This window comes from Acanthaster planci, linkage group LG02 (genome assembly GCF_054643075.1).
Source record: "Acanthaster planci isolate LZ-2023a linkage group LG02, COTS_SCS, whole genome shotgun sequence".
NCBI classification, from domain to species: domain Eukaryota; kingdom Metazoa; phylum Echinodermata; class Asteroidea; order Valvatida; family Acanthasteridae; genus Acanthaster; species Acanthaster planci.
In genome coordinates this window covers 3,012,976-3,026,070 of record NC_141778.1, presented here as the reverse complement: position 1 = coordinate 3,026,070, position 13,095 = coordinate 3,012,976, and the positions used below count along the sequence as shown (strand labels likewise).

The following is a 13,095-nucleotide window of genomic DNA, read 5'->3' as shown; positions in this document are numbered from 1 at the left end:
GTTAATGAAAATCGTTCGAATACTTGGATGTACTAAAAGTTGATATATTTTAAATCTTTCCAGATTGTCCATGTAGTGAATTTTAGTCCTGATTAAGAAGTACACACATGTACAAGGTTAATTGAGGTACCATATGTAGGAAAGAATTGTTGATCGATGTAGAAAGCAGGCACAATTCGCTACTGGTAGCAAACTTAAGCAATGGCCAAGAAAAACACAACCTTGCTCAAAGCGTCAGTGATCAGTAGTGATCAACTGCATTTGCTTGTACATTTCCTGGCGCCACGCTGGCACTAACGTCTTTGCACCAACGAGGGCGTAGCCTTCCGTTTAAATTATACCCCTTAATGTAAAATGTAATAACAAACGACTGCTTCCCAATTGATATCGGTGGTTAGCGTGCTTGGATACCATACTTCACAATACTTTAAACACACCCATCAGTCTAACCTTGAAGTCGTTAGTGGGCGTTATGTGTGCAAGCCATTAATGAGCACCAACATCTTGTGCCCCAGACCACGAAACACGGTGCAGCTTCGTTCCCACCGTCCGCTTGCTTTATAAAACAAGCACAACATCGGGAAATCGGAGTTAAAAAACTGGGGAGATCCTTACCACATTCTTGTTCGTCACGTCTATCTGCACAATCTGATTCACCGTCGCACACGTACAGCGTGTCAATGCAATAGCGTTCACAGCTGAACTCGCTGGACGAACAAACCATCGAATCTGCCAAAGAAACAACATTAAAATGCCTGAGATGATCTGCACACTAATTTTATCAGAGCGTGGAAGCATGTTAAATTACGAGTCTTGAATTATTCATATTGTTCATGACGTCACTCAGTCTATAGTTGAAAACAAGAATGGGATCCTGGTCTCCAGGTCTGAAAATACTGTGGTAAGGTGGTTGTAACAAGCCTTTCAGACACGCTAATAGATTTTTTATAACAACTACCCATATTCAAATATTTGTTGATTTATTCATCTGGTGCATTTCCGGTTCGGGAAGAAATGGACAGAAATCACAGTGGTAAAGCGTGCGGAGACTTACATCGTGACCGTACCGTGTGGGACAATGCGCGACAATGCAAAATTGAAAATGGCTCGTCGCAAGTTTTTAGCTACGGCCCCAGGCTATATAGAAAGACAAGCGTATGAAAAAACATGTTAAACATGATGTTGCTGATGTTTCTTAACTTCTGCCGATCATCACTTACGTGATATGAATAATTCATATCCTACCATAAATACCGTAGTCTGTCGCCGCCCATGGTCAAACAAAGACTTTCCTGAGTGGTCCGTGTCTCGAATCGCGGGGGGTCTTGGGACCAAGACTAGTCATACACACGCGTCATTGGCTGAAACCCCACCACCTCTTTCAGTTACTATAATTTCTTTCGGTTACTTCCACGTGCACCTCTACGAGGGCGTAGCTTATAAGCAATGACCCCACGGTTTACGATCCGTAGGAACAGGATTCAAGTAGGCATTGTATTTGAAATCTCCTACTGCATAAGGGATACTTTTATGAAGAGCCATGAAATTCCAGCATCCAACACACGATAATAGTACTCACGTGACAATGGCACAGTTGACACTGTCAGGAAGGCGGTCAGCAGCAGGCTTGGTGGGTTTGGAAACAAAGGCAAATAAACCATATAGATCCACATTTCATTCCCACTTGAGACCAATTCAGGAGTGCCCCGCTCATATTCCCCAAAGTGCTGGTAGAAAGGTATTCCACCCCCAAAGGGATCGTGTCCATCACCAACAGCAATCAGCCTAAGGAAAGACATCACTTCGTTGTTTAAATAGAGCGATTTGAGGACTACCCTCCGGTCGACATCGGCACTGACCAACCAAAGCAGGGACTGTTGTGTTGAGCCTATCGAATTCCTCGTTGTTATAGTTTCGTTTCCGTTGAGAACGACTCTTTGATACGTATCTGGAGGAAGGAAACAAACGTAGGCCTACGTCAGTTACTTTTTGAGACCGATTGTCACATTTTATTCCATCTGCTGACTGCCAGGTGTAAGTTAAACGCCTTCTTTCATTCCTTCATGTTTCAATGAGATAAGACCTATGTATCTGTATCCATCATGTTCTTTTTAAATTCACCGCAACTATATTGCACAGAATTTTTACAGGCACTCGAAAATGAACGAGTCAATGCTACTTGAGCATTTGAGCTTGTAACACAAATCTGCCATTTAACTCTGAGCGAAACTGTTAGCTTTTGAGTGAAATTGATGGCCAACTCACAACAATTTGGCCTTAATTTTCCAAATGGAACTCAACTATGAAACATCCTGCAGGCGCAGATCCAAAGGGAGTTGGGCGTCAACACCCGCCACTCCCTGCTGATTGCAATTTTTGTAGGGGCTACGTCTAACGGTTGGAAGGATGAATAAACCGATGAAGTGTATATTACCCCCCCTCCCATGTACAAACAATACCAGTAGGTTCCAACTCCCAATAAACAATGTGCCCCCTACACTACATCAAACATGCACACATCCGATCACATATCGCGACTGTATGCTTTAAACATAAAAATAAAGTTACAGGAATTTATATGTTGAAAGTTTGGCTCCTGCTTTTCGACCTTGTACGGAATATTAAATGAGATAGAGATACTATGACGATTTTTTATAATAATCTACCTACTCTTATTTAAAAAAAAATGCAACCACTTACCCGTTTCGCAGTTTGCACCTGTAAATCGCGCAGCACAGTTACAATAGAACGGTTCAATGCCGACCTGAAGGGGCCTTTCTACACAAGTCCCATTATGCAGACATGGACTCGAAGAACAGTGATCTGAAAAAAGATATGACGTCAATTTGTCGTAAATTCTCAGGTATGGATGCAGAATTACTACAGTGCTGTTATACGCCAAGATAACAGTGACCTTTAATCAACTATCAATAGATGCAAAGTAGACGACAATCTAAAATACAGTTTATCATCATTTTTGACATAGCACAAACCTTCATGACTGTCAGTTTCCATCTTATGCCCATCATTAGCACCCATATGCAGTCTTCAACTCTAATAAGATTTCAACATAAATTCTGCACACTATGGGAAAATCGAGTTATTTCCAGATCCGGTATTTGTCAATACAAAACTTATTGCCACCATATTTTCATGTATTTGTTTAATTTTGTTGTTCGTTTTGGGCAACGGACCGGATTACCCATAGTCTTGATTCGGCTTGACCAACAAAGTTGAGTTAGGTTTTGCCGGCGAATCGGTGTCAAATTTCGGAAAAGCTTTTATAATTCGTCCCGGCCTTAGTTATTTGTTCAACTAAATTTCTGTAATTTTTGTTTGCCAGCAATTACAAGCAGCCTTCCTCCACAGATTCAAGTTGTTCATATTCAATATCTTTTTGGGGATACAGTGGAACTGTGATCTAGAAAAAACAAATCAGCGAAAGGGTGAGAATTACTTAGACCTGAAAGTCGGTAACACGGAGTTCGACCAGTACTAACTTCCTTGAGCTTCGGGTACAATAGAATTAGAGCCATTGCGATCTTTCAGAATCCAGTCCCTTATCACACCACTCAACCAAAAAATCGTTTGAAGATCTCTTTAAACCCAGAATTTGAAGTCGTCCTTTAATCAGCCACAGGATTAATCACAAAACTCAGCCACGACACCGTTTTCAAGACCTACTTATTTAATGGAAATAATCGCAAGTTCACTATTTATTTCAAAAATCTGTTCCTAGACGAAGGCTTTGCTGTTATCAATTTGAAGATGTCCTTTGATGTTGTCCAACAATGCATATTTACCGCAATGGATTTCGTCAGCTCCACCGACACAGTCGACTACACCGTCACATACCAAACTCTCATTGATGCAAACGAAGTGACCACAATCAAAGTTGTTCCCAGAACACGAAAAATTACCTGAAATTAATAGGTTTCAAAATTCGAATTGGCCGATTGCGTCCACTAAGTCATGTGACCTATAGTAGGTATTAAATATCAACAAACACAGCGTCCACCAAAAGCAAAGTGTTTCATACGTGTCATTTACCAATCATTAGGCCGAAAGTAGGTACCGTACTCCGAATATTGATGCGCTGGGTATTATACTTCAATTAACTTGGCTGTATTGTTTATAAACAACATGTAACACTCAAAGCACATGTTAATTGCTATGGGGTTTAAACACACCATAGGTCACGTGATTTAGGGGACGCAATCAGTCTATTGTATCGGAGCTAAACTTGGGTTTGGAAAATGCACGGTCACTTGCGCACTGTCACATTAAAGTCCCAAACATATCAAAATCAAGCCAGCCAAACGCTTTCTACCATTGCTTTGTTTACAAGAAACTCATTGATTCTAACATACGAAGGAACAGTCAGCAGCCATTATGGACCACACCTTGAGGAGACCACAAGTAGCATTCGTTGAGTCCAGTGTGACCCTAATAAGCCGTTTCACTCTCTCATTTGATTCTCTCATTAACCGACAGTCCCATCCATTTAGCCTGGTCAACTTCTTGCTTAGGCATCAGTACTGACGTCTCTTTTACATGTATTTTAACCCTGTATACTACTTATCGACTGTCATAAGGTGATTAATCAACACTTATCAAGCGGCTGGGTCTAATGGGAAAGGTTTTATCTACATGAGCAGGATAATAGACAATACTTACTCGCTGCAGAAATACTTCTCAAATGGAAAGACAAACCACGGTAGTAAACGGTTGAATCGGACAGGAATGTCATCCACATTGAACTTCCGTTCGACACAATATCTAGAGGCTGTCTGGAACCGCTCCAATTGAAGAACACATTGGCCGGGCTGAAGTCTCCATTTCCAGCCAGCAAGACGTCCCAAAACCGCTCGGTTTGGAAATCGGCAAATGTGACGTGAATTTGGCGGTCGGCATCGGTTCTAATATTCCATGTGACGTTGACGTTGTGATGGTAGTGGACTGGGTAGCCTGGCGTTGCCAGAGCAAGTACGTCGTCTCCACTGACTATGACATCATACTGGAAAATTTCTGAAGAGAGAAATATAAAAAAGACTAGTTTCATTTTTATATGTGTTTAGTGTTTTGCTCTTGATTTAAAACAGTAAACAAAATATGATTTGGCGTTAGGCAATACTTATAGCTGCCCAGGGATAGGCTAGTAGCTAGCCTCTTGCGAAGGAAAAGCTACATTTTGAGCGGTAAGATTTCCCTAGTTTCAGCATCAACTAAATCTTGTGAAGAAAGTATAATTGCAACTTCCTCAAATGGTGAGCAATAAGGTATAGAATTATGCCTTTTCACAATAATTATTAATATCCTGATGGGAAAAGTATTCTCTTCATTTAAAATTTTCCCAAATTTTTGTCTGGTTCTCCAGTATTTATTCTAATCGAGACGAATTGTTAATAACCATTTGAAAGCCACGGTAAAGACGGCATTTTTAACCTACCTGTTTCACACTGAGCCCCAGTGAAGCCTGCGGGGCAATCGCAAACAAACTCGCCGAAAGAAGTACGCCAACATGTCCCGTTGTTAGCGCAATCGAAGTTGCTGCAATTACCTGTCCGGAAAAGATCACCAAATTCACCATGGCGACATACTCGTTATCGAGTGAAACACAAACATCCGACATTTGACTGTTATCACATCAGGTTATCATATTTTCATATTGTAATCATTACTTTTTAATGTTATCATTGAATCAGTAGAATGGAAGCGAGCAAAAAACTTCAATGTCAATTTTGACAAGGATTTCCGCCAAACACTTACTTGTGTGTTTTTAGTATAATATAGTTTATTATTTCCCTGTTAGAATGTTGTAAATGTTCTATTTGTCCTCACAGCAAAATGTTCTCCTGAACGGCTCAATGAATGCGTCCCTTTGGTTTCTCAAAAAGTCAGTCTTTGGAGGACACCCGTGCATATTGTCACATTGATTGGGCAGACTTTGTGCGCATGTGAGCCCCAAGCTGGATCAAAAGAGGACACAATTTGCCCTTGGTGGAAACTGCATTTCGCTGGTTTACGGATGAATATATGAAATGCACTCCCCACCAGCATGGCTGTTTTCAACTGGTGAGGGGTTGCTTCTGCTCGAGGCGGTTGACCTGAGATATTCGCTTCATTTGGGGGGAGGGGGGAACAAACCGTTCCCGAACTGGCTAATGAGAACTGGCACCAGTTTTGCCATGTTGCAGATGGAAACTTCGCGTGCAAGCTCCGTTCCACACAGGAACTAACAACAGAGCATTTGCGCAGGCACATTGGATCAATCATCCAAGCTATCATCAAAGGCTGCATTTGCTTAGTGGCAGAGCCAGAACCAAACTATCCGAGACACTTTTTTAGGGGTGTGAGGCAAAATTGCAAAGTCCTGTATGTAACCTGCTATGGAATTTCTGGCTTAACAAAAAAAGTTTGGTACCTTTTCTATTTTGCCCCATGTTCCCTTGGATTCACCATACTTTTGCTTAAAGTGATATAGACTTCTATATTTACCACATCTGCGCTCATCTCGGCCATCGATGCAATTGAATGAGTAATCACATTGCCTGAAGCTATCGATACAGACAGAATGTCCGCAGTGGAACTCGTCGGAAGAGCATGTGATAGTTTCTGTCAATTAAAGCCAATTCAAATTGTTGATTGCCAGGGAAGATGACGGCACTTCCACGTCACTCCATCATGAACAAAATTTGAGCATAGGGGCTGCTTTGGGGAATTCGGGCTTTCTTCTAATTTGCAGTAAGTCAGCTTAAATTTTGGTCTGGACATAATGCTAACATGGTGCTTTGTTGACGTTTCAGATCAAAACATAAAACAATTGCAATTGTGGAAAGCAAGAAAGAGAACAAACATCATCACAATGCAGAATTATTTCTTCCCACGTTTTCAAAATACGAAGCGGAATTTACCATTTCCAGGCACGCTTGCGGCAGAGAAAACAAATGCATCTCTCGCTGCAAAGGAAACGTGGTAGGTTAACCAAAGTGCATTCCCACTGGATAGGAGGTTAGGCGGTCGGCCATTAGCTCTGGACCAAGACAGAAAAGTTGCAGCCCCAGCCTTGGCGCCGTCCCCAGCTTGCCAGTTGTCGAAGTAAGACGAAACAAAGTTGGTGAAGTTGATAAACACCTTCATTCCTTGGTCTGTCTCGAATGTCCAGTTGACGCGAGTATTTGAGGGGAAGTCCTCCGGATGGCCGGGTGAAGATACTCGAACCATCCCATTAACAGAGAGTCTAAAAGTCTTAGTGATTATTGCTGTGGAGATAACCAGGGACCAAATTGTCTAAGTCAAATAAAAAAAGAGTTAATTAAGGAAAGATATGCTGTGAATTCTCACGTCTTTGCTACTAGGGAATAAAACCAAAGAAACCAGCAACATTTCCATTTGAAAAGCTTGCAGTTTTACAGAAAGTTTGGATATAATTTGGTAGGCCTATGCAGACTCTCTTAGTAACTGCTCATAAAAAACACCCAACGTAAATGTTAAAGAGTTGAGTTTCCATTAATTCTACCCAGAAAAAAGCCTTTGAAAATATTCGTGAAATGGATGCATAGGCGAAAAAATCGGCATAACGTCGTATACTTCCACATTCAAGCATGAGGATAAAGCAGAATTACCTGTTTCACAGTTTGTACCCTCATATCCATCGGGGCATTCGCACTGGTAACTGTAGCGACCCTCTGGGAGGCAAGTCCCGTTGTTTACGCACGAGTTTAGTATACACCCTGGGAAAATGGAAATTCCGACGAACAGTTAACTAATATTAAATGCACCATAGACGAAAAGCACTCACCAAACAACACGGGAAAACGTGATCAGCATAGCAAGGGAAAGTGGATGCGCCGTACGTGTCTGTAAATACTATGCAATTTCGATGATTTGTTTTTTTCATTGAAATTCAAGAAAAGATATCTCTACGTCACAGTGCTATTAATGACTGACAGGCTGCCAGTCTAAAAGAAAACGAATAACTCAATACGTGTGAATAATCTGGCAACTATTAAACACATGGGACTAATACATGCACTAATACTTAACGATACGCTCTGGGAAAGTATACTGGGTCATATGTACATTAATTATTAAGGGTAAAATCTCACAAAAAACAATATTTCTACCAACGTTGATTGCTTGTAATAATGTACGGAGTAATGAAATCAGTCTATAGAAAACGTGTCACATCAGTTTTAAATGCTGTTGGTCTAATATCTGGGACATACGGTTCCTGAGTTAATAAATTTAAATTTACCGCAAAGTTCTTCATCCCTTCCATCATGACAGTCTTCCCGGTAATTGCACCTTGAGCGACCATCAATGCATACAGTCTCTCCACAGTCAAACTCATTGGCAGTACACGGCTGAAATCCTGTTTTATTTCAATTATTCAACACTGACAAAGATTGACCTTCATTTATCATTTAACATAGAAGGAAATTCGTTGCGTTGGACAATTTCTGAAACATATTTGAGTAAGATGGTTTGAAATATGAACATGTCCAAAGTACTTGAGCTGACGGCCAGACAAATTCACCTGCCAAAAGTGTTGACATTTTGCGCAACGTTTCACTCAGATTATGCTGCATTTCTGCCAATAAATGTTTACAAACAACAGAACGGATTCTGTACCTCATTTGAAAAAGCTCCAAATTAAATCGAGTCCCGAGACCTTACTGATGGACAGGGTTGATTTACCTCTTGCCATTGTGTATCTGATGAAGTCAATGTACTGAGACACTCGGGTGAAGACACCGGGGGATGCTGCACCGCATGCACTGGCTGTGCTTGTGATCCCGACCAATTTCCAGCGTCCATTGGCTCCGCGACAGATCAAAGGACCACCACTATCACCCTACGTAGACATTTAAAGTTCACATTGGTGTTTGATGTTTGGTAGCAAGTCAAGTCACAAGTCAAAAACTGACAGTTACGAGTCAAGTCACGAGTCAACAAAATAGAGACTCGAATCCAAGTCAGATGACTCCAATTTGCAACTCTCTGGCTAGCTCCTGCTTATGCACTTCTGCAGTAAGTACTTCTTTGAGCTGCGGAGGTACTGTTTTTGTTAGTGGTGGTGCATGTTGTTTCTGAATTTTTTCCCTAATTTTCAACTTTTGCATTAAAGTGACTTTGGATAAACCTATAATTTTATTAATTGATACACTGGAGGGTATGAACAATAGAAACATCATTTCTACGAATACTAGAGGTAAATTGTACGTAGGCCTACGTGACATGTTCTGTTAGTTCCATTCCCAGCTCCCGCACAAATCTGATCGGATGAGATGAAAAGGTTTTCACGGGCGTCGTCATAACTCTTGCATTGCTCCCAGGACACAAGCGGCACCCGTGCCTCTTTCAACACCGGAGAGGAACGACCTGTCAACAGATATTTTTAAAAAAAGTAGATGTTAATCTTGGAATCGAAACGTATCAGCCATCTGTTTATTGGCTGGGGACCGGCCTGATTCACCGTACAAAGAGAAGGTCTAATGATTCGATATGGGCCCCAAGTGGGACCAAGACATTGCGCGGTTTTCCGAGGGATGGAGGCTCCATTGGTAGGACCTCAACTTCGCTGTCTAACCAAACGAACACGCCTCATCAGCAATGAGGGGGCGGGGGTGCTTCTATTCAAGGCGGATTTAAACAAAGGAAAGACTTTTCAACTGTTACTTACAATGCCTTCGATAAAATTGCGAAATCGTCTCTGTCACGCATAATGTGCATCTGATTCGATACTCCAAATTCTCTACTCTAAATCCCGACCTAAGTTGTGTACCTTTTTATAAATTGCATAGATGTCGTGTAATTTCTTGTTCGCGAAGAAATGGTACATACAACGTTGCAGAATCATGATAAGCCTACCGCCCAAAAATGTGCTGCCCCATCCCACTGCGTGGCAGGTGTCGTACTTGTCGACTTCATTGTCGTCGGTTTCCAAGCAAGCTGGTTGGATGGTGTCGGTGTACGATACGGGGGAGGTGAGTTTTACAAGTGCAATATCGTTGTGGTATCGCGGAGCATTATAGCCCGGGTGGATGAAGATTTGGCCAACACGGTAGACGTGTTGGTAACCAGAGGGTGCATTAAACAGCGAACTACCGAATACCAGCTGACGCTGAAAACTATGGATGAGAAATAAAATAAAAATTAGAATACATACCAATAACTTTACGAGGACTTGCCATAAAATTTGTAGTTATTAAAGTACTTTTCACATGTCCAGACAGATCTTTTTAATTTACAGACTGAACATTAGCTAGCTCACTTATACTGTTTCCTATGTAGTCATGTGAGAATCGACTAACTGCATGACAAGAGCATCCGACTTTCAGGCACTTTTAGGAACTGGACCCATAAGCCGTGTTTGTAATGGTCTCTTTCCCCGTAAAGTATTATCTCTGTATCAAGGGCAGGCCTTTAGCCAGATCTTAATCCCCAAGTTAAGGATTTCCAGACTTGCGTACCGTGGCATGAAATCTGTACACATGACACGACACGTAATGAGGGAGCCATGAATATCGTTGCAAAGAAGAACTTCTTAAATTCCGTTGACTTCCGTCCAAAAGAAATACGAGAAATTTTATTCACCCAGCAGCGGCAGTTGTGCAACACGCTATCTTCCAATAATTCACCATTTGCTCTTAAAAATATCTGATCGATCCATACGAATATAATATGCAGAGCGATAAGGAATACCGGGATTTTTTTTTACTAATTTGTCTTTGAAATTATGTATGCATCTGCTCTGTGCACTTTCAAACGGACAAAGCTTCCGTCACACGCTGCGTGCACAGGTATACCGTGTGGTACGGGGAGTGACAGACTGGTAGTGACATACAGTAAAATCAAAGGGTTAAAGTCGAGGAAAAAAATAGACTTATCACCCACCCACAGTGAGCCGCAGTGATGGCCCAACGTGGGCTAATTAGAGTAGCGGCACAGAAGTGAAATCCACCACGAGCCTGGTATGAACCAATCCAAGGCCAGTTGCCAATGTGTGTCTCAGCTCCACCAATGATACGACTGAAAGGATTGAGAGAAGGCGAGGCCGCTGGTCGACGCCCACAGTCTCCTGACTGTAGCACATCTACAATGCAATGAATTAGAAATAATGCGACGTGTTTACGAAAGGTATCCGAAATTCATTGGAAAATTTCAAGGGATAATTTTATAATCGAGTCTGGAGACCTGATAAAGAAATTAAAAATTAAAAACTATAAACTTCTAGGCCCAGATGAAATGCTCTGTACGCCATTGTGACGCACTATTGTAGTGCTACCTGGGCCTACTTTAGCCTCCACCGCCAATTTCACTGCACCAATAACCACTACAGTTTCCAATCTAGTGAGAATCTAAGCTCTACAAGTGTGACTAGTTCCTATTTTTGTGAAAAGCCCTCAACTTTCTAGGATCAACACACAAAGAGTTTATAAAGATATGTAATTTACCTTCGTCGCTATAGAGACAGCCTTCTGAAGTCGACAATACACCATTGTCGGGATATACATCACACTGCAACGATGTAAAGTTCGTTTCCAGACCGGCACATTCTACAGCTCTGGAGCACAGCGAGGCACACACTCTAGAATCGGGACCAAACCGAGGACACTCCGGGTAGAGCGACATACACAGAGCAAGTCTCTCATCATTTGAGCAGTTGGTAAGGAACTCTGGCAGATGTTGAGCAATGAGGTCGTCAGCTTGTTGATGGGATGACACGAAGTCATTCGGAAAGTAGGTTGAATTGTAGGCCAGAATGGCTGTGCATGCCTCATTGCTGATTTCTACGCAGTAAGCTACATGAAATACAAGAAATGTCGATGTATAAAACTCAGCATTGTAGAACCTTTCGATCAGATGTCGTAAATTTCAGTTACTTCAATTTCCTATTTAAAATCGCATTGCAATTGTATTGGGACCTGTAGAAATAAAATTTAGTGATGCCGTTCAGAAATAACACGGTGACCCAAACAAGCATTGAAGACTTCTTCTAGCTACATGTCCCAGCTCTTGACAAATCGATCGAATTGCTAGTATTGGAATGATTACAGGTTTTAATAAATGGTATTCCTAGCGGGTGGAAAAGTGAATAATTTTCACCTACCTGCGTTACAGGCAACTCCTTCATCTGAATAATCCAGACACTCTGGTATGCCATTACATTCTGTATCGGCTTGACCCACGCATATACTATCACGACATCGGTACTTGTGCCCACTACACTCTATAAAACAAAGTTTGATCATGTATCAACTTTGGGATGTTACGGTGAGTTATAAACCCAGTTATATACTGAAACTCAAAAAGAAGGAAAGCGGGCAAACCAGGTAAAACCACGTGGTTTGATTGCTCAAACTTGAAGCTGCGACCAAAGTGGCTGGCGAAGCATGAGCGAAGCATGCCGCTGATCAGCTCACTCGCATTGACCTAAACCTGTTGAGCTGAATGGCCAATGAATTTGGCGGGCTGCCCCCCGCAATGATTGGAAATCTCTGGATCTTCGTTCTGGCTCACTGCTCCACCCCATTTCGCCTAGACGCTACTATTACACGACAGGCGCCCTTCGAATTTCAACACACAATCTACACTCAACACAAACATGTTTCTTTTTTTTTCCTGGAGTATAATGAATGTTATCGCTATCTTCTAACAAAACATTGAAAAAAAAATTACCACCAGAAACGCATTTGGAGATGAATTCCGGGGTATTTAAGATTGTTATTGTACATTTGAACAGACACTGCAAATATTTTCCGTTGCTTTCATATTTACTTACCACAACCCTTTTCGTCATCGCCGTTTGGGCACTGAATGATTCCATCACACCTGTCAGATTCTTCGAAAATGTTCGGATAAGCTTCGCACTCAAATACCACTGGAGGCACATAAGAAAGAAAACAAACTTTAAATGCTTCTTGAACTTTGCATTTTATGCTTCTCGCTTTGGTTGTCCAACCTTAGTAATTAGATGTAAAATTGCTTACATTTTGAAAAACAAAAAGCTCTGTTCAAATCACGTTTCACTATGTGCGAAATGACCTTGGATTTTTATTTTATTTATCAACTAGGAAAATCAAGCATCCT

At 41.5% G+C, this 13,095-nt stretch overlaps 1 protein-coding gene across 1 annotated transcript in view; it reads right to left on the bottom strand.

Moving 5' to 3' along the window:
• LOC110975312 (uncharacterized) overlaps window positions 1–13,095 on the bottom strand; it is a 94,837-nt gene that overhangs the window by 6,130 nt on the left and 75,612 nt on the right. Inside the window, exons 76-92 of the mRNA XM_087130063.1 lie at window positions 12,788–12,886; window positions 12,116–12,235; window positions 11,460–11,807; window positions 10,900–11,098; window positions 9,874–10,133; window positions 9,236–9,384; window positions 8,701–8,857; window positions 8,258–8,374; window positions 7,626–7,733; window positions 6,915–7,262; window positions 6,499–6,615; window positions 5,450–5,560; window positions 4,678–5,028; window positions 3,804–3,920; window positions 2,701–2,823; window positions 1,580–1,948; window positions 616–729 (exon numbers count right to left, since the gene is read on the bottom strand). Of these exons, the coding sequence (XP_086986189.1) occupies window positions 616–729; window positions 1,580–1,948; window positions 2,701–2,823; window positions 3,804–3,920; window positions 4,678–5,028; window positions 5,450–5,560; window positions 6,499–6,615; window positions 6,915–7,262; window positions 7,626–7,733; window positions 8,258–8,374; window positions 8,701–8,857; window positions 9,236–9,384; window positions 9,874–10,133; window positions 10,900–11,098; window positions 11,460–11,807; window positions 12,116–12,235; window positions 12,788–12,886 (3,207 nt within the window). The remainder of the gene's footprint in view (window positions 1–615; window positions 730–1,579; window positions 1,949–2,700; window positions 2,824–3,803; window positions 3,921–4,677; window positions 5,029–5,449; window positions 5,561–6,498; window positions 6,616–6,914; window positions 7,263–7,625; window positions 7,734–8,257; window positions 8,375–8,700; window positions 8,858–9,235; window positions 9,385–9,873; window positions 10,134–10,899; window positions 11,099–11,459; window positions 11,808–12,115; window positions 12,236–12,787; window positions 12,887–13,095) is intronic.